Here is a 22,374-nt window from a genome sequence, read left to right on the forward strand (position 1 = left end):
CTGGGCAGTGATGTGTGTGAGACCGTTTGAGGGATTTACAAAGATGGGTTTTTACAGAACTCAATGTGCCGTTAATAATGGACCCGTACTCGAATGGAACCACTTTGGAGTAGAATACAAATCTAACCATTGTTATTAAAGGTTCGCTAAAAGTGATGAGAGGGACTCACACAGCTGGAAGAGACAACACCCATCTAAACCACTGCAACAACTCAACCTATTACTATCAGAGAAAGCACAGCCTATGCAGAATTGTAATTTATTATTATAGGCTTGTATAATAATGACTGGATTTTACATAAAACACATCTCAATAGAATGGGATCTGGAACAGTACTCATGGATTGGAGGGTAGCTAATGTTACCCCACTATTCAAAAAAGGTGGTAGAGAGAAAATGGGGAATTACAGACCGGTAAACCTGACATCGGTAATGGGGAAAATGCTAGAGTCCATTATAAAAGATGTAATAGCAGAGCACTTGGAAAACAGTGACAGGATCGGACAAAGTCAACATGGATTTACAAAAGGTAAACCGTGCTTGACTAATCTACTGGAATTTTTTGAGGATGTAACTAGTAAAATAGATAAGGGAGAACCAGTGGATGTGGTGTATTTGGACTTTCAGAAGGCTTTCGATAAGGTCCCACATAAGAGATTAGCATGTAAAGTTAAGGCACATGGGATTGGGGGCAAGGTATTGACTTGGATAGAGAACTGGTTGGCAGATAGAAAGCAAAGAGTTGGAATAAACGGCTCTTTTTCCGAGTGGCAGGCAGTGACTAGTGGGGTACCGCAGGGATCGGTCCTTGGACCCCAGCTATTCACAATATATATTAATGATCTAGACAAGGGAACTAGATGTAATATCTCCAAATTTGCAGACGACACAAAGCTGGGTGGGCGTGTGTGCTGTGAGGAGGATGCCGAGAAACTACAGGATGATTTGGACAGGTTGGGTGATTGGGCAGAAGCAATATAACGTGGATAAATGTGAGGTTATCCACTTTGGTGTCAAAAACAGGAAGGCAGATTATTATCTGAATGGCAATAGATTGGGAGAAGGGGAAGTGCAACGAGACCTGGGTGTCCTTGTGCACTAGTCGCTGAAGGTAAGCCTGCAGGTGCAGCAGGTGGTTAAGAAGGCAAATGGTATGTTGGCCTTCATAGCGAGAGGGTTTGAGTACAGGAACAAGGATGTCTTGCTGCAGTTGTACAGGGCCTTGGTGAGACCGCATCTGGAGTATTGTGTGCAGTTTTGGTCGCCTTATCTGAGGAAGGATATTCTTGCCATGGAAGGAGTTCAGCGAAGATTCACCAGGCTGATACCTGGGATGGCAGGAATGACGTATGAGGAGAGATTGGGACGATTGGGCTTGTACTCTCTGGAGTTTAGAAGAATGAGAGGGGATCTCATTGAAACTTATAAAATTCTGGCAGGAATGGACAGACTAGATGCAGGGAGGATGTTCCCGATGGTCGGGGAGTCCAGAACCAGGGGTCACAGTGTAAGGATAAGGGGTAGGCCTTTTAGGACAGAAATGAGGAGGAATTTCTTCACCCAGAGAGTGGTGAACCTGTGGAATTCTCTACCACAGAAGGCAGTAGAGGCCAATACATCAAATATATTCAAGAAGGAGTTGGATATATTTCTTAAGGCTAAAGGGATCAAGGGGTATGCTGAGAAAGCAGGGACCGAGTACTGAACTTGGATGATCAGCCATGATCGCATTGAATAGCGGAGCAGGCTCGAGGGGCCGAATGGCCTACTCCTGCTCCTATCTTCTATGTTTCTATGTTTCTCAGGGGAATGGTATTAGGTATTACTAAGCTATTCTCTCTGACAAGAGCATGGAGTGGAGAATGGAATTGAAATAAAATGTAGAGGAACAGTTCCAACCACTGCACTGTCCAACTCCTTCCAGCTCTCGTCAACCACAGTCACATCAAAAGGTTCCTAGTTATGTTTGTCGGTTTTTCTACATTACAACAGTGACTACACGTCAAAAGTCTTTCCTTCTTTCTTTCTTTGAATCTGGCTAACCCTCACTGGAGAAGGTGGAGCCATTCAATAACCATGGTTTGTGGAATCCCAAGATCTGAACACATTGGAGATTTAATTACATCTGTTTCAACGTTCAAAAAGAAAATGTGGAGAAAGTGAAACATTAAATTCTGCTGCAGCTCGAATCATTTCTCAAGTTGTTGCAGGTGCAGAATTCAAAGAGACCTGAAAGTTGACTTTGATTGTCTGCTGAATGCTCACGAGCAGACCATGGTGAGCCAGGGCCACTTTACCAAGAGCAGCTTTATACCAGCTAGTACACCATGTGTTAGATTACACACTAGCAGATGTCCCGTGACATTGCCCATGGTGAGTCAGAGCAGATGCTGTTTACAACATGCAACACAACCATATTAGATGCTAGTGGAGCTCCCGTGTTTAGTCAGGGCATAAACATTTTATAACAGGGATCTTAACCCTATAACACACATGGCATTATCATGTAATACAGGGTGATACACCCTGTAACATGCGGTGTATTATTATATAATACAGGATATTGAGGAGTACCTCAGTGTTACTGGTCATGCACAACTTCCTGCTCCCATATACACAACTTACTGTGCCTGCTAACAGAGTGTTATCTGCAAACTTGGATATACAACTCTCTATTCCTTCACACAAGTCACTGATATACATGGTGAGAAGCTGAGGCCCCAGTACAGATCCCTGAGTGACATCACTTGTCACATCTCGTCAATCTGAGAATGTTCCCTTTATCCCCACTCTGTCTCCTATCACCCAATCAATTTCCAACCCATGTCACAAGGTTGCCTCTAATTCCATGTACTCTCATTTTTGCCAATAATCTCTCGTATGGAACCTTATCAAATGCCTTCTGAAAGTCCATATAGACAACATCCATAGACACTCCCCTATCTACCATGCCAGTGACCTGCTCAAAAACTTCAGCTACATTCATCACCCTTCACAATCTATGCTGACTCCGTTTGACTAGCTCATGCTTGTTCAAGTGCTCAGTCACTCTGTCTCTGATGATAGATTCTAGTAACTTCCCCACAACTGATGTTAAACTGACAGGTCTGTAGTTACATGGTTTCTCTCTCTCCCTCCATTCTTAGACAATGGACTGACATTTGCAATTTTCCCATCCAAAGGCACAATTCCCAAATCTAGAGAGCTTTGGAAATGATGACTAACACATCTGCAATTTCTCCACCTGTTTCTTTTAATTCCCTAGGGTGGAAACCATCAGGTCTTGGAGACTTGTCTACCTTAAGTCCCATTATTTTCTCCATTACCATTTTTTTGCTTTTATTAAATGCAATAAATTCAATAAATTCCTTCCCTTGACTTATTTTAGTTTCTTTTGCACCACCGGTATTTTGTCCACTTGCTTTATTGTGAAAACGGGTACAAAGTGTTCATTAACAAGTCTGCCATTTCCTTATTATCCATTAATGGGCCAGAACTTCGGGTCCCCACGGGTGAGTATGCGCTGGGTACTCACGCGTAGGCCCAACAAAAGTGCCGGTTTTGTGCATGCACTGTGCATGCGCGGGAAACCGGAACGTCCATTCCCTTAAAGGAAGGGGTTCACAGGTCGAATGTGTGCGCCGGAGAGGCAGCGCGTACGCCTGGAACTTCCATTTTTTTTGCAGGTTTCTCCGGGAGGGTAAGTCTCCAGGAGCTACGCTTGTAGAAAGCAGTCACAAGGCCTGCTTTTAACAAGGTAAGTGGTGAATTAAGTTAAATTAAAACATTTTTTCCACAGGTTTATTATTTTTAAATACTTTAAAAAATGTAAGTTTATTTTTAGCCCCATTAGAAACTGTAATTAATTTTTACAAAAATTAAAATTACTGTTTAAAAGTTATTTTATGTAATTTATAGTTATTTTAAAAATGTGATTTTTAAAAAATTTATTTGAAGTTTTAGTGACTTTTGGGGCTGAATTGTATTCATAGATTTGACAGCTCTTCCTGTCAAATCTATGAATACAGATTCCCTGCTACCATTGGCTCTCCATGGCCCACGTGATCCCAGGGGACGCTTCGAACGAACTGCGCCCCTGGGATACGCAAGCACTGCGTGCCGGCAGTTGGAGGAGGCCCAGGATCGGAATCCTACACGGGCCCACAGCTCAACGGCCGGCGTGCTAGGTAAGTGCAGGTCAGAGGCTTGCACCTGCGGGAAGCCTCCGACCCGAATTTCTGGGCCATTATCTTATCACCTCCATCTTTCTTTAATGGGCCCACATTCCCCTTTACCACTCTCTCTTAATATATTTATAAAAAACTTTTTGTTAGCTTTGACATCCCTTCCTGTTTTTCTTTTAAATATTCCCTTTTTCACCTCATTACTTCCTTTGTATCCCTTTGTTGCTTTTTATAGCTCTCTCAGTCTGCTAGATTTCCACATTTCCTTGCATTTGTGCAAGCCTTTTCTTTTAGCTTGATACTGTCACTTACCTCGTTTGTTGCCCATGGTTGCTTAACTACACAAGTGGAGCCTTTGCCTGTTAGGGGTATGCACTGGTTTTATATCGTAGCAAATACTCCTTCGACTGTTTATCTGTTGGTTTACGCTCAGCCCCGTTTAATGTGGTCAAATCATTTCTCATCCCTCATTTAAATTTAAAACTTTGGCTTGTGAATCTCCCTTCTCCCTTTCAAACCTCAAATCAAATTCAATCATATTATGGTCACTATTCACAAGATGCTCCCTCCCATACTGTCAGATTATTAACTAATTCTGGCCCGTTACTCATTGCTAAATCTAGCATGGCCTCTTCCCTTGTCGGTTCTAAAGCATATTGTTCTAGAATACATTCTAGAAACCCATTGGGGTCGATTTTCATTAAGCTGTCGGGAAGGAGGCGGGACTACAACGTTCGGGTTTTAGTCCCGCCTACATCGACGTTCAGCCAATCCACGCGATTTTCCTTTGATTGACCTTGTTAAGCCCGCCCAGCGGGCTCAGCAGGCCAATTAAGGGCCACCCGGCAACAGGTGACGTCACAGACTGAAATTTCATCTGTCAAGAGGTCTTGAAGCTGTTTGAAGCTGTCAAACACTGAGGCCTAGAAATTGGGTTGGGGCGCCAAAGTGGCGCAAAAGTCGCCTGAGCGCAGGATTTAGCGCAGCAATCGGAGTGATACCAATCGCCAGAAATTCAGTTTCAGTGCCCCTCGAGGGAGACGGGGCGAGGCTCGAGGCGCTCCGCGTCCCTCTTAGGGCGCTGAAACTGATTATTGCAGTGCAACGTGCCGCAGCGCCACATGCTGCGGCACGGCACGCTGCGGTACTGCAGGCCTTCCTCCCACTGTTAAGGGGGAGGTGCCTGCAACAGCGCGATCCGCGCTCGCGAGTGCCGGCAAATGAGCCCGGCACCAAGGAGAAGTGCCGGGCTCTCGGGAAACAGCCGGCAATGTCGCGGGGGGGGTGGTTAGGAGGCCGGGGACGGAGGTGCTGGCAGGTGGCCGCCAAAAAAGCGGCCGCCCCGCACCTCCACCTTAACTTGCGCCGCTGCCGGCACAGTAAGGCCCCGTGAACCGGGCGCGGGTAGCGAACGGCGCAACTGCAGCGTTCGCTACCAAATATCGCGAACGGGGCATGAATGGGGCGCTGCGCACACCGATGACGTCATCGGTGGCGGCGCAGCGCAAATGCCTAATGCCACCATTAGCGCCCCTACTGAATATCGTGGGAGACGCAGCCAGTGGCGCTACAGCCACTGACTGCCTCTTTAGACGCTAACAGGTGGCGCTACTCACCCAATTTCTCCCCCTGACAGTCTTACTTCTAACCTGAGTCCTTCTCCACAGACTCAGTTAGAAGTCTCACCGGCAATGAAAGCTGAAGGCTGTCACTTTTGACAGCTCACAGCCATTTTGCTTTCAGTGCCGGCTGAGTGATGGACTCCCGAAACCTAGAGGAAGACAGGCTGTTAAGGTAAGTACAGGTAATTTAAACTTCTTTACACACTTTAGACACACCAAACACACTTACCTTTGCACTCATGCACCCATCACTCACCTGAACACCGACATCTCGACCCCTCCAAGTCCTTCAACCCGACGGCCCGCCTCCTCTAACCTGGCGTGGTTTGGAGCCGTCGGGAATCCCACACGACACCCCTCAAAATAGGGATTAGGCTAAAAACTGCCTGTTAACTACCTGTTAACAAGCAGTTAATTGGCACTAATCCCTTCCCGCCTCGGGTCGGCGGGTCCCAGTGCGGGGCGGGTACCCGCCTCCCCTGAAACTTACATGGAGGCGGGTTTTGGGCGGGATGGTGTCGGGACCCCTGAATTCGGGATTTTCCCCCCCCACACACGCCTGAAACCCCGCCTGACGACTCCAGGAAAATCGACCCCAATTGAGCCGTTTTGCTTTTCCCATTATAACCACACTGTTTTTGCTTCATGCTTCCCTGACCTCTGTATTTATACATCTCCTTGTCACATCACTATTATCAGGAGGTCTGGAGTCGTAGATGAACAGTTGTCTACACCGAGTCTAGCTTGGGGCATGGGGCAATTCCAGGGACTTCTACAGCAGGGCCCCGGACGGCACAGGTCCTAAAGCCAGTCAGGTTACCCCTGGTGAATGCTCAGACTGCTGCGGGACAGCCCTTGGACCCAGTCTACAAGAGGTGGTAGCACTGAGAGAACCTCCAGGCGGGGATTCACTGGCTGCATTGCTGCCCTCATGCAGGTCAGTGCTCATGCTGCGGGAGTGCCCAGCAGCAGGTGTGTGACTGAAGTAAGCACAGAGGAGGGTACTGTCGCTCCGAGCAACACCACATCCAGCGCCCCCTCTACTAGTGGCAGCAGATGTGTGCCGGAGAAGCCGGCCACCCTCGGAGCAGGCATGGCCGAGTTGTTTACGGAGCTGTGCGATGAATCAGCACAAGGAAGCAGAGGGCTGCTTAAATCTGAGCTCGCTCCCCCGACCATCCTATGGCCAGCCAGCAAATGTACTCCATCTACAGGACATCCACAGGTCAAATTAGGAGTTAGACTGTTCATACAAAGCACCAACGCTAGGGGGAAGCACCAACACTGATAAAACTCACTGACATCACTTACACAGGACAGAAGTAGGCGAATAAATTAATTGCTCTGTTTCTGAACACAGCATCAGTGCTGCCCAGTAGGAGTGCCGCTCTGCATGTGGCCGGAGCACTATCACATCATAGAATCATAGACATTTACAGCACAGAGCCATTCGGCCCATCGTGTCCGCGCCGGCCGACAAAGCTATCCAGCCTAATCCCACTTTCCAGCTCTTGGTCCGTGGCCCTATAGGTTACGGCACTTCAAGTGCATATCCAAGCACTTTTTAAATGTGATGAGGGTTTCTGCCTCTACCACCCTTTCAGGCAGTGAGTTCCAGACCCCCACCACCCTCTGGGTCAAAAAACTTCTCCTCAACTCCCCTCTAAACCTCCGACCAATTACTTTAAATCTATGCCCCCTGGTTGTTGACCCCTCTGCTAAGGGAATTAGGTCCTTCCTATCCACTCTATCTCGGTCCCTCATAATTTTATACACCTCAATTAGGTCTCCCCTCAGCCTCCTCTGTTCCAAAGAAAACAACCCCAGCCTATCCAATCTTTCCTCATAGCTAAAATTCCCCAGCCCAGGCAACATCCTTGTAAATCTCCTCTGCACCCTCTCGAGTGCAATCACATCCTTCCTGTAATGTGGTGACCAGAACTGCACGCAGTATTCTAGCTGTGGCCTAACTAGTGTTTTACACAGTGCAAGCAAAACCTCCCTGCTCTTATATTCTATGCAGTCCCAAAACAAGTGCTCTACTCGGAGCTCCGACACGTCAAGAGAGCCCCAGGTGGGCAGAGGAAATGCTTCAAGGACACCCTCAAAGCCTCCTTGAAAAAGTGCAACATCCCCACCGACACCTGGGAATCCCTGGCCCAAGACCGCACAAAGTGGAGGAGAAGCATCCGGGAAGGCGCTGAACACCTCGAGTCTCGTCGCCGGGAGAAAGCGGAAGCCAAGCGCAAACAGCGGAAGGAGCGCACGTCAACCCAAGCACCCCACCCACCCGCCCCTTCAACCACCGTCTGCCCCACCTGTGACAGAGACTGTAGGTCCCACATTGGACTCATCAGTCACTTGAGAACTCATTTTTAGTGTGGAAGCAAGTCATCCTCGGTTCCGAGGGACTTCCTAAGAAGAAGATTCTATGCCTCGGCTAATAAAGGAAAGTATCCAATATTTTTTATAACCACCTGATCTACCTGTCCTGCTATCTTCAGGGATCTGTGGACATGCACTCCAAGGTCCCTCTGACTTTCTGCACTTCTCAGTGTCCTACCATTTATAGTGTATTCCCTTGCCTTGTTAGCCCTCCCCAGATGCACTATGAGGTGACCACGAGTCTTGTGTCGGTAGCAATCTCATCTCTGAGTTAAAAGGTCGTGGGTTCAAGTCGCACTCAGAAACTTGAGCACAAAATCCAGGCTGACACTCCAGTGCAGTACTGAGGGAGTGCTGCACTGTCTGAGGTGCTACCCTTCAGGTAAAGTTTCAAACCAGGGCCCTGTCTATTCGGATTGACATAAAAGATTTCAGAGCACCATTTGAAGCCGTCTTGGCTAATATTCCTCCCTTAACCAACTCCACCAAATACTGTATTCGCTGCTCACGATGTGGTCTCCTCTACATTGGGGAGACCAAACGCAGATTGGGCGACCGCTTTGCGGAACACCTCCGTTCAGTCCGTACGTTTGACCCTGAGCTTCCGGTCGCCTGTCACTTTAATTCACCGCTTCACTCCCACTCTGATCTCTCTGTCCTCGGCCTATTACATTGTTCCAATGAAGCTCAACGTAAGCTCGAGGAACAGCACCTCATCTTTCGATTGGGCACTTTACAGCCTGCCGGACTCAACATTGAGTTCAACAATTTCAAACTATAACCCCAGCCCCCATTTTTCATGCCATTCCTATTTGCAACATTTTATCTTTCCTGCCTCTTACAAAAGCACAGGATGTTCCTTCAATTCCTTCCTCCCCTCCCCCCCCACCCCCCCCCGCCACCCACCCCCGTCTCTGCACCTGTTTAATATCTGTTACATCTCCAGCTTTTTCCAGTTCTGACGAAGGGTCCCAGACCTGAAACGTTAACTCTGTTTCTCTCTCCACGGATGCTGCCCTGGCCTGCTGAGTGTTTCCAGCGTTTTCTGTTGTTATTCCACCAAGTACAGATTGCTTTGACAAATGAATGAATTATTTGCAAAATGGGACATGCTAAAGAGATAATGAGGTCTTCCTTCCTGTTAAAGTTTGAAAACCCACTGGGCAGCAGTTCACTATCCTTCTCTCAGTGCCCAGTGCCCGTGATGGGGACGGTCAACCTGAGCAATGTTGCCAGCTCAGCTCTTGCTCAGGACCAGAGTGAACTTGTGCAACTAGAGATGGTCGAGTTGAACAGACTTTTTAATACCATTCATATAAACCCAATCTCGGTGTGCAAATGTGTATAATTGTGCAGCATCGATGCCTGTCCCTGTGTTTGTGTGAACAGGTGAAATGGAGGCGATTCCAGTTCCTGTCACACCGCACGGCTCTCAGGTGACAGGAAGCAACTTACTTTGCTGTAGAGGAACTTTGTGACCATTCGCAGGATGAGGTACGCCCAGAAAACATGGAGCAGCTGAAGGACAACCAGCATGACATTGAAGAAATAATATCCAAAGAATGGAGCGTAGTGATGCACCGGATAGACCCAGGTACAGTGGATGATCCTGTCAACGGGAAAAACAGGTTGAGCTTTACACGTTAAAGGTTTCCAATAAATCCCATCAGTCCGCGGATGCACTCAGAGGCCATTGAAACAAAGAATTATAATCACTGCTTGACCCGAAACATCTGGGCACCACGTCTTGTAATCTGTCACATTCCAAATAGTTTCGGCCCCGTCTTTTTTTAAAAACTTGTAGAGAAAAGTTACCCTAGATATAAAGCACGGGGCACCTTCACAAACAGCAGTGAAAATGGCCATTATCCTGGCCGGCGGGAGTCTGTAGCAGGTTACTCAAACGAGGCCTCCACATCTCCGGCCTAGCCGGCGTTCCCCGCCTCTGATTATCCATCTGTCTCGAGACGTGTGTATGGGTTTCTATGGCCCCCGCCCCCCACCGCCTGGCAGAAACTGGGTGGGGCGGGGGCAGTTAAAACGAGAGCAGTCACTTACCCCCCTCCGGCCCTCCAATCCCGCTTCCTTTCCGCGGTGTCCCAAATTAACAACAACAACAGGAACAACTTGCATTTATATGGTGCCGTTAACGTAGTAAATGTAAGTGTCAGCCATGGCTCAGTGGGCAGCACCCTCACCTCTGGGTCAGAAGGTTGTGGGTTCCAGCCCCACTCCAGAGACTTGAGCACATAAAGCTAGGCTGACACTCCAATGCAGTGCTGAGGGAGTGCTGCACTGTCGGAGGTGCCGTCTTTCAGATGAGACGTTAAACTGAGGCCCCATCTACTCTCACCGATGGGCGTAAAAGATCCCATGGCCACTATTTCGAAGAAGAGCAGGGGAATTCTCCCCAGTGTCCTGGCCAATATTTATCCCTCAACCAACATCACTAATAAAACAGATTATCTGGTCATTATCACATTGCTGTTTGTGGGAACTTGCTGTGCGCAAATTGCCTGCTACATTTCCCACATTACAACAATGACTACACTCCAAAAGTACTTCATTGGCTCTAAAGCGCTTTGAGACGTCTGGTGGTCGTGAAAGGCACTATATAAATGCAAGTCTTTCTTTTTAAAACATCCCAAGGCGCTGCACAGGAGTATTTTAAGACAACAAATTTGACACCGATCCACATAAGGATAAATTAAGGCAGGTGACCAAAAGCTTGGTCAAAGAGGTAGGTTTTAAGGAGCGTCTTAAAGGAAGAAAGAGAGGTAGCGAGGCGGAGAGGTTTAGGGAGGGAATTCCAGAGCTGAGGGCCTAGGCGACAGAATTAACATATTAACCTGCTCTTTGGAGCAGGTGAGCAGGAAGGAAGCGGGATCCTGTTTTTAATATGCAGATCGGGTCCAATGAGACTCAATCTGTTATTGTAGTCGGAGGCCTGAGCGGGGGAGGGGCCAGTGACGGCTTCTCCCCCAGGCCAGGCCTGCCGGGAGGGCGATCCTGGGCTCACAAGGAGGCCTTGGGTTTCCCTCACCCTGGCCCCTCAATCACCCCCAGAGACCCCCTCCTTATAATACACTGTGTGTTATATGGTATAAAGCCCTCTTCTTATAATACCAAGCCTATTTGATTTACTGGACTATAATTTGAAGTGAATTTGTGTTGAGCTGTGAGATGCAATCGCATTGAGTTTAAGCAGACTTTGGTAAGTGGCAGAAAAAGTCTTTTAAGTGCATTTACTGAATTTTAGTGAGTAAAAAAGTGAATTATTTGAAGTAAGTTAAATTTTTTAGAGTAAATTAAGCTGTTGGGGAGTTGAAACCGGAAGTAGAATCCGGGTATAAAAAGGGGCGGGCTTAGTGCGATAGCGCTGAGTGCGGTCGCATTGAGTGTAAGTAGAGTTTAGTAAGTGGCAGAGTTCGGGCAAGTGGGAGGTGAGGGGGTGCTTGTTGCTCTGTTTTGCTTCCCTCTCTCAGGCTAATCCAACACTGCGGACGTGGAGCAGTGAGACAATTCAACCAGACAGGTCCCCCAGAGAGCTTCCACGAGGGAGGTTGGTGATCAGCTGGTTGGTAGGTTCTCTTCCTTCTCTTCTATACCTTTAAGTTGGTAAGTCCTATTAAATAGTGGTGTAATATTATCATCTATATCAGGGCAGAGGGTCTTCATAACTAATAATAAGAAATTTAATTAATTACACAGATATGGGTGAACAGGTGATGTGTCACTGTTGCGAAATGTGGGAGATGGTGGGCCCCATTGAGGCTCACGGTGATTACATTTGCGATAAGTGTTTGCTGCTAGAGGAACTCAAGCTCCATGTTAAAGAGCTTGAGACCAAGCTTCAGACACTGCGACACATCAGGGAGGGGGAGAAGTTCCTGGACTTTATGTTTCAGGAGGTGGTCACAACTATGAAATTAATTACTGCAGATGTAGTCCGTGGTCAGGGACAGGACGGTGTGACTACGAGTGAGGAAGGTACAGGGATCCAGGATGTATTGTTGAAGGCGCCGCAGCCCTTGCTCTTGTCAAGCAGGATTGAGGTTCTTACTCCCTGTGAGGGCAGGAGTGGGGACTGCAGGGAGGATGAGCAACCTGGCCACAGCACCATGGTACAGGGGGCCATTCAAGTGGAGGGAGTAAAAAGAAATGTTGTAGTGGTAGGGGATAGTATCATTAGGGGGATAGATAGGGTTCTCTGCAGTCAAGAGCGGGAGTCCCGAAGGCTGTGTTGCCTGCCCGGTGCCAGGGTTAAGGACATCTCTTCTGGGCTGGAAAGAAACTAGGAGTGGGAGGGGGAGGATCCAGTTGTCGTGGTCCATGTTGGTACAAATGACGTAGATAGGACAAGGAAGATGGTTCTGTTAAAGGAGTATGAGCAGCTAAGGGTCAAATTAAAAAACAGAACCTCAAGGGAAATAATCTCTGGGTTATTACCTGAGCCACGAGCGAATTTGGCTAGGATAAATAAAATTAAAGAGTTAAATGCGTGGCTCAAAGACTGGTGTGGAAGAAATGGGTTTTGCTTCTTGGGACACTGGCACCAGTACTGGGACAGGAGGAAGCTGTTCCGTTGGGACGGACTTCACTTGGCCAGTGCTGGGACTAGAGTCCTGGCGAATCATATAACTAGGGCTGTAGAGAGGGCTTTAAACTAATTAGTGGGGGGGAGGTTTCTAGAGAGCAAATAACAGAAATGACAACGGAGAAGGTCATAGACTTAGGTAGCAGTGGGGAAATTAAAAAACAGAACGTGTCAGGAAGGGACAGAAGGTATGGAGTAAAAGGTAAAGTAGTAAAAGGGGAAAAAACAGGAACTAAGTGTCACAAAACATATTTGAAAGTTCTTTATCTGAATGCACGTAGCATTCGTAACAAAATGAATGAGTTAACGGCACAAATAACTACATGTGGGTATGATCTTGTGGCCATTACAGAAACCTGGCTGCAGGGTGACCATGACTGGGAATTAAACATACCAGGTTATTTAACAATCAGGAAGGACAGGCAGGAAGGGAGGGAAGGTGGGGTGGCTATGTTAATAAAGGAAGGAATCACTATAATACAGAGAAATGATATTGGGTCAAAGGAGCAGGATAGTGAAACAGTTTGGGTAGAGATAAGGAATAATAAGGGGAAAAAAACACTAGTGGGCGTAGTCTATAGCCTCTGAACAGTTGCAACTCTGTTGGACGGAGTATTAATCAGGAAATAGTTGAGGCTTGTAATAAGGGAACAGCTATAATTATGGGGGATTTTAACTATCATATTAACTGGACAAATCAAATTGGGCAGAGCAGCCTTGAGGATGAGTTCATTGAGTGTATTAGGGATGGGTTTCTTGAGCAGTATGTAACTGAACCGACCAGGGGGCAAGCAACCTTAGATTTGGTCCTGTGTAATGAGACAGGATTAATTAAAAATGTCCTAGTAAAGGATCCCCTTGGAATGAGTGACCATAACATGGTTGAATTCCATATTCAATTAGAGGGTGAGAAGGTTGGATCTCAAACAAGCGTGCTGAGCTTGAATAAAGGAGACTATGAAGGTATGAGAGCGGAATTGATTCGAGTGGACTGGGAAAATAGATTAAAGGGTAAGACGGTACATGATCAGTGGTGTACATTTAAGGAGTTATTTTACAACTTCCAAAAAATATATATTCCACTGAGGAAAAAAGGGTGTAAAAGAAAAGATAGCCATCCGTGGCTAAGTAAAGTAATTAAGGATCGTATCCGACTAAAAACAAGGGCATATAAGGTAGCCAAATCTAGTGGGAGGATAGAAGATTGGGAAGTCTTTAAAAGACAGCAAAAAATAACTGAAAGATTGATTAAGAAAGGGAAGATAGATTATGAAAGTAAATAAGCAAAAAATATAAAAATGGATAGCAAAAGTTTCTATAGTTATATAAAAAGAAAAAGGGTGGCTAAAGTAAATGTTGGTCCCTTAGAGGATGAGACTGGGAAATTAATGGTGGGAAACATGGAGATGGCAAAAACACTGAACAAATATTTTGTATCAGTCTTTACAGTAGAGGGCACTAAGAATATCCCAACACTGGACAAACAGGGGGCTCTAGGGGGAGAGGAGCTAAATACGATTAAAATCACTAAGGAAGTGGTACTTGGTAAAATAATGGGACTTACGCCGGATAAATCCCCTGGACCTGATGGCTTACATCCTAGGGTCTTGAGGGAAGTGGCGGTAGGGATTGTGGATGCATTGGTAATAATTTTCCAAAACTCCCTGGACTCAGCAAAGGTCCCGGCAGATTGGAAAACTGCTAATGTAACACCCTTATTTAAAAAGGGTAGTAGGCAGAAGGCTGGAAACTATAGACCTGTTAGCCTAACATCTGTGGTTGGTAAAATGTTAGAGTCCATTATTAAGGGAACAGTAACGGGACATTTGGATAAACATAATTTAATAGGACAAACTCAGCATGGTTTCATGAAGCAGAAGTCATGTTTGACAAATTTGCTTGAGTTCTTTGAGGAAGTAACATACAGGGTGGATAAAGGAGAACCAGTGGACGTAGTGTATTTAGACTTCCAAAAGGCATTTGACAAGGTGCCACACAAAAGATTATTGCTCAAGATAAAAAATCACGGGATTGGGGGTAATATTCTGGCGTGGGTGGAGAATTGGCTCTCTAACAGAAAGCAGAGAGTTGGGATAAATGGTTCATTCTCAGACTGGCAATCAGTAACTAGTGGTGTTCCGCAGGGGTCAGTGCTGGGTCCCCAACTCTTTACAATCTATATTAACGATTTGGAGGAGGGGACCGAGTGTAACATATCAAAGTTTGCAGATGATACCAAGATGGGAGGGAAAGTAGTGAGTGAGGAGGACATAAAAAACCTGCAAGGGGACATAGACAGGCTAAGTAAGTGGGCAGAGATTTGTCAGATGGAATACAATACCGGAAAGTGTGAGGTTATGCACTTTGGCAGGAAAAATCATAGAGCAAGTTATTATCTTAATGGCAAGAAACTGGAAAGTACTGAAGTACAAAGGGATCTGGGGGTCCTGGTGCACAAAACTCAAAAAGTTAGTATGCAGGTGCAGCAAGTGATCAAGAAGGCCAATGGAATGTTGGCTTTGATTGCTAGGGGGATAGAATATAAAAACAGGGAGGTATTGCTGTAGTTATACAAGGTATTGGTGAGACCGCACCTGGAATACTGCATACAGTTTTGGTGTCCATACTTAAGAAAAGACATACTTGCTCTCGAGTCAGTACAAAGAAGGTTCACTCGGTTAATCCCGGGGATGAGGGGGTGGTCATATGAGGAGAGGTTGAGTAGATTGGGACTCTACTCATTGGAGTTCAGAAGAATGAGAGGCGATCTTATTGAAACATATAAGATTGTGAAGGGGCTTGATCGGGTGGATGCGGTGAGGATGTTCCCAATGATGGGTGAAACTAGAACTAGGGGGCATAATCTTAAAATAAGGGGCTGCTCTTTCAAAACTGAGATGAGGAGAAACTTCTTCACTCAGAGGGTGGTAGGTTTGTGGAATTTGCTGCCCCAGAAAGCTGTGGAAGCTACAGCATTAAATAAATTTAAAACAGAAATAGATAGTTTCCTAGAAGTAAAGGGAATTAAGGGTTACGGGGAGCGGGCAGGAAATTGGACATGAGTCTAGGTTCGGAATGGTCATGGCCCTGTGGGTAGTGCAGCGGGCCCAGGGGCCGTGTAGCCTGGTTCTGCTCCTACTTCTTGTGTTCTAATTCTGTGTTAGATTTCAGGAGATGGTTTTATTCCTGTTCCTGGCTGGGGTGGAGATCGCCTTTACAGAAGGTAAGTACTGTAGAAAATATAGGGACAGAGTGATCTCCTGGAAGAGTTTCGATCGCCTAGATGGGTCGGAGAGGAATTTCCCAGATTTTTTCTCCCAAGTTGACCATTGGATTTTTTATCTGGTTTTTCGCCTCTCCCGGGAAATCACATGGGTTCGGGTGGGATGGAGAGTGATAGAAGATTTGAGGTTAGGATCAGATCAGCCATGATCTTATTAAATGGTGGAGCAGGCTCGAGGGGCCGATTGGCCTACTCCTGCTCCTATTTCTTATGTTCTTATGAAGAGGGGCGGGAGGAGGCTCGTGTGGCCCAGTATGGGCCTGTTGGGCTGAATGGCCTGTTTCTGTGCTGTCGACTCGATGTAATGCATCAGAGAACAAAGGAACAGGAGACAGTAATTTTTAGCTCCTCAAAACCAATTCCTCACTGGCGATGCAATGCATCAAGTATTTTGTCGACTTTACTCACCAGAAAGGGAAGATGATGAGTCTGGTGATTATAAAAACCAGAGCGAACACGATGAAGAGGGAGTTACAGACGGACTTCCACCCGGCATAATTAAGCATCTTGGCGGACTGTCACAGAGGGACGAAGGGTTCAATGTCAATCTCTTTGTAACAAAACAAAATCAAATGGCCAGAGTTTCATGTTTCATTGAGCACACATGACAACAAAATAATAAAAGGAAATTTATCACGTTGCCAATCAGGTTGATTCCAATGACTTCTGAAGTCAGCCGAAATCTTTAAACCTATAGTTGACCTGTACACCCCGCTCACCCCTGCACCCCACTGACCCCTGCACCCCACTGACCCCTGCACCCCACTGACCCCTGCACCCCACTGACCCCTGCACCCCACTGACCCCTACACCCCGCTCACCCCTGCACCCCACTGACCCCTATACCCTGCTCACCCCTGCACCCTGCTCACCCCTGCACCCCACTGACCCCTGCACCCCGCTGACCCCTACACCCCGCTCACCCCTGCACCCTGCTCACCCCTGCACCCCGCTCACCCCTGCACCCCGCTCACCCCTGCACCCCGCTCACCCCTGCACCCCGCTCACCCCTGCACCCCGCTCAGCCCTGCACCCCGCTGACCCCTGCACCCCACTGACCCCTACACCCCACTGACCCCTGCACCCCGCTGACCCCTACACCCCACTGACCCCTTCACCCCACTGACCCCTACACCCCACTGACCCCTGCACCCCGCTGACCCCTACACCCCACTTACCCCTTCACCCCACTGACCCCTGCACCCCGCTCACCCATACACCCCGCTCACCCCTACACCCCTGCACCCCGCTCACCCCTGCACTCCACTGACCCCTGCACCCCACTGACCCCTGCACCCCACTCACCCCTGCATCCCACTCACCCCTGCACCCCACTGACCCCTGCACCCCGCTGACCCCTACACCCCGCTCACCCCTGCACCCCACTCACCCCTGCAACCCGCTGACCCCTGCACCCCACTGACCCCTGCACCCCGCTCACCCCTGCACCCCGCTCACCCCTGCACCCCACTGACCCCTACACCCCACTGACCCCTGCACCCCGCTGACCCCTGCACCCCGCTGACCCCTGCACCCCGCTGACCCCTACACCCCACTGACCTCTGCACCCCGCTCACCCCTGCACCCCACTGACCCCTGCACCCCACTGACCCCTGCACCCCACTGACCCCTGCACCCCGCTCACCCCTACACCCCGCTCACCCCTGCACCCCACTGACCCCTACACCCCGCTCACCCCTGCACCCCGCTCACCTCTGCACCCCACTGACCCCTGCACCCCACTGACCCCTGCACCCCGCTCACCCCTGCCCCTGCGACCGAGGCTGAAAACGGCCAAAGAACATTTTGAAGCTCCGAATCCTGCCCGTCAGCCAGCCAAACGGACAGTGCTTCCCCCCCACCCCGGCCCAACAAGCTAACCTGCTTCCTTCCCCGCGATCGGGCCGCCACCCTCGTGATCTCATGCACTCCCGATGTCCTCCACGGCCCCCGATCTCGCAGTCCACCCCCTCATGTCCTCCCGGCCCCCCCCGATCTTCCGCCCCCGACCCCTGATCTCTCTGCCCCGCCCCCAATCGATTCCCCTGAGCCCTGATCCCTCCCTCACTCCCCTCTGCTCCCCAGCTGTGGCCTGGTGCCGAAGGCCTACCCGCCCAACACCCAATCAGCCTCTCACTCTGGTGGCTGCAGTCGGAAAACGGATTCACAAAAGGTTAATCAGGTCCCGCCATTAAATTCGGCAGGACCGGAGGAAACCGGTTCACCTGGGTTTCTCCAATGCAAAACTGCTTCCCCGCCCCTCCCCACTAACATCGGGGCCTTAGGGGCTGAAAGTTTAGAGCGGGAGTGAAAAGCGGGCAACAGCGAATCGGCGGCCCATTTTACACCGGCCAGTTTTCTTGTCCTTTGAATTCACTGGTAAGTAACATCGAGCTGGTGTAAAATGGGCGGGCGGCCAAGACTTGCCCCTCGGCCTCTTGCCGGGCGGCCAAGACCAGCCCAGCGGTTTAGGTTAAAATGAGCCCGATTATCTTGTCTTGTATCTGAGGTGCATGTGCAAGCTATGGAACTGACTGTGATATTAATATCTCCGTAAATTCACCTACTTCCAGCAGGATATCAGATGAGTCGTGTACAGCCATCACGAGGGTCCCCACACGGATATAGTTGGCACACCAGGAGAAGCTGAGCAGGATGATGGTTGCTAAGTGATGAATTATTTGTTCTTGAAAATCCTAATCAATTAGTTAAAAGTAACAGTTGTTTGGTATGAATGTGCCATAAACATCACAGAATCTGAGAGTAATATCAGCCTAGTCCCGCTAAACAGAAGAGTACTTGGGGTTAATTGTTAAGTCTGGACTGTTCTAATCCACATGTGGCAGAGTATAGAGGCTCAGAGTTTAGATTCCAGTATTCTAGAACCCAAAGTTCTTCCAACTGCTGTGACAGAGATCAGAGCTTGTGTTTTTGCTCCAAACTTTCTCACTGTATTTCTGATCTACACCTTTTATCTCTCAGTTTTTGTGCAATGATGCAAGGCCAGCCCCGCACACTGCCCCGCACAGCCTGGTACTGCGAGGCTGACTCTCTCTCCCTTCGCCTGGTGTTAACGGAATGGTAACGGCCTCAGAATGTGCAACGCGGCCGCCGCCATTCCCGGGGCCTACACCGGGTATCCGAAGTGCTGCTTGCTTCAGGCAATAGGCCCCTTTCAAGATGAAAATCAGAGCCCTCTGATGTACCTAGGACTCCGATTGCCATTTTTAGGTCCAATCTGGTTGCTGCCTGCGCCGTGCTAACCCCGAGCAGGTCCACGAGCAGTGGAAGAGATGCCAGACTAAAGGCAAATATCATAGAATCATAGAAATCCACAGCACAGAAGGAGGCCATTATTTTTTGTGAACACCGGGGAAGCTGGATTGATCCACAAAACTAATCTGGGCCGCTGCCACCCCGGGACCCACTCCCTCCGCAACTGCGAAACCCCCTCCCCTGGGACCTCTGCCCTCTGTGATCGCAACAACCCCCACCCTGGGACCTCCGCGATCGCAACCCCCCCCAAACCCCCACCCTGGGACCTCCGCGATCGCATCCCCCCCCCCACCCTGGGACCTCCGTGATCGTAACACCACCCCCCCCCCCACCCTGGGACCTCCGCGATCGCATTCCCCCCCACCCTGGGATCCCCGCGATCACATCCCCCCCCAACACCCCACCCTGGGACCTCCGCGATCGCAACCCCCCCCAAACCCCCACCCTGGGACCTCCGCGATCGTAACACCACCCCCCCCCCCACCCTGGGACCCCCACGATCGCATCCCCCCCACCCTGGGACCTCCGCGATCGCATTCCCCCCCACCCTGGGATCCCCGCGATCACATCCCCCCCCAACACCCCACCCTGGGACCTCCGTGATTGCAACACCACCCCCCCCCCCACCCTGGGACCCCCGCGATCGCATCCCCCCCCACCCTGAGACCTCTGCGATCGCATCCCCCCTCGCACCCTGGGACCTCCGCGATCACATCCCCCCCCACCCTGGGACCTCTGCGATCACAACCCCCCCCAAACCCCCACCCTGGGACCTCCGCGATCACATCCCACCCCACCCTGGGACCTCCGCGATCGCAACCCCCCCCAACCCCCCACCCGGGGACCTCCGCGATCGCATCCCCCCGCACCCTGGAACCTCCGCGATCGCATCCCCCCCCCACTCTGGGACCTCCGCGATAGCATCCCCCCCCCCACCCTGGGACCGCCGCGATCGCAACCCCCCCCAACCCCCCACCCTGGGAGCTCCGCGATCGCATTCCCCCTCACTCTGGGACCTCCGCGATAGCATCCCCCCCCCACCCTGGGACCTCCGCGATCGCATCCGCCCCCCACCCTGGGACCTCCGTGATCGCAACACCCCCCCCCCCACCCTGGGACCCCCGCGATCGCATTCCCCCCACCCTGGGACCTCCACGATTGCATTCCCCCCCCACCCTGGGTTCCCCACGATCACATCCCCCCCCAACACCCCACCCTGGGACCTCCGTGATCGCAACACCCCCCCCCCCACCCTGGGACCCCCGTGATCGCATCCCCCCCCACCTTGGGACCTCTGCGATCGCATCCCCCCCCAACCTGGGACCTCCGCGATCACATCCCCCCCACCCTGGGACCTCCGCGATCGCAACCCCCCCAACCCCCCACCCTGGGACCTACGCGATCGCATCCCCCCCCCACCCTGGGACCTCCGCGATCGCAACCCCCCCCAACCCCCCACCCGGGGACCTCCGCGATCGCATCCCCCCCACCCTGGAACCTCCGTGATCGCATCACCCCCCCACTCTGGGACCTCCGCGATAGCATCCCCCCCCCCCACCCTGGGACCTCCGCGATCGCATCCCCCCCCCCACTCTGGGACCTCCGCGATAGCATCCCCCCCCACCCTGGGACCTCCGCAATCGCATCCCCCCCCCCCACCCTCGGACCCCCGCGATCGCAATCCCCCCCAACCCCCCACCCTGGGACCCCCGCGATCGCACCCCCCCCCCCACTCTGGGACTTCCGCGATAGCATCCCCCCCCCACCCTGGGACCCCCGCAATCGCAACCCCTCCCAACCCCCCACCCTGGGACCCCTGCGATCGCAACCCCCCCGACCCCATCCTGGGACCTCCGCGATCGCATCCCCCCCACCCTGGGACCTCCGCGATCGCAACCTCCACCCCCCCGCACCCACCGGGACCCCTGCGATCGCAACACCCCCACCCCACCCTGGGACCACCGCGATCGCAACACCCCCACCCCACCCTGGGACCACCGCGATCGCAACACCCCCACCCCACCCTGGGACCACCGCGATCGCAACACCCCCACCCCACCCTGGGACCACCGCGATCGCAACACCCCCACCCCACCCTGGGACCACCACGTTCGCAACCCCCCGCAACCCCCCACCCTGGGACCACCGTGATCGCAACCCCCCACAACCCCCCACCCTGGGACCTCCGCGATCGCATCCCCCCCCACCCTGGGACCTCCGCGATCGCATCCCCCCCCACCCTGGGACCCCCGCGATCGCAACCCCCCCCCACCCTGGGACCTCCGCGATCGCGATCCGCCTTCCCAACAACTTCACTTCCCGTATGAAGTGTGAAGTGATGCACTTTGGGAGGGCTAATATGGAAAGACAATAAATGGCACAACTTTGAAAAGTGTCGATGAGCAGAGATCTTGGTGTCCAGATACACAAATCAGTAAAGGTGGCACAGCAAGCTGATAAGGTGCTTAAAAAAGCATATTGGGAATAGAATATAAAAGAAAAGAGATCAGGCTGGAACTTTATAAATCACTGGTTAGGCCTCAGCTGGAGTATTGTGGACAATTCTGGGCCCCACACTTCAGGAAAGATGTAAAGGCCTTAGAAAGGGGACAGAGGAGGTTTACCAGGATGTGACCAGGGATGAGGAGAGGTTAGAAAAGTTCAGACTGTTCCCCTTGGAACAGAGAAGGCTAAGAGGTGACCGAATGGAGGTTTTCAAGTTGATGAGAGGTTTTGATAGAATAGAGAGAGAAAAACTATTCCCTCTGGTGAGTGGGTCAATAACCAGAGGCCATAGATTCAAGATCTCGAGGGGCGATGAGGAGAATGTGTTCACTCGGAGAGTTCTGGGGATCGGGAACGCTCGACCTGTAAAGGTGGTGGGAGCTGATTCCATCAATAATTTAAAAGGGAGTTGGACGGTTCTGGAGGGTGAGAAACTGACAGGGTCACGGACAAAAAGCGGGGCTGTGGGACTGAGCACAACTGCTCTTTCAATGGGCCAGCACAGGCACGACGGGCCGACTG

The 22,374-nt window shown here is 50.6% G+C and overlaps 1 protein-coding gene across 1 annotated transcript in view; it reads right to left on the reverse strand.

Annotated features, from left to right (window-relative positions):
• cers3a (ceramide synthase 3a) overlaps window positions 1-22,374 on the reverse strand; it is a 159,505-nt gene that overhangs the window by 47,406 nt on the left and 89,725 nt on the right. Inside the window, exons 7-9 of the mRNA XM_085968923.1 lie at window positions 18,639-18,767; window positions 16,480-16,586; window positions 9,647-9,800 (exon numbers count right to left, since the gene is read on the reverse strand). Coding sequence (XP_085825049.1) covers window positions 9,647-9,800; window positions 16,480-16,586; window positions 18,639-18,767 — 390 coding nt within the window. The remainder of the gene's footprint in view (window positions 1-9,646; window positions 9,801-16,479; window positions 16,587-18,638; window positions 18,768-22,374) is intronic.

The sequence above is a fragment of the Somniosus microcephalus genome, chromosome 27 (assembly GCF_052327205.1).
Source record: "Somniosus microcephalus isolate GS21.2 chromosome 27, FLI_Smic_1.0, whole genome shotgun sequence".
Classification (NCBI taxonomy): domain Eukaryota; kingdom Metazoa; phylum Chordata; class Chondrichthyes; order Squaliformes; family Somniosidae; genus Somniosus; species Somniosus microcephalus.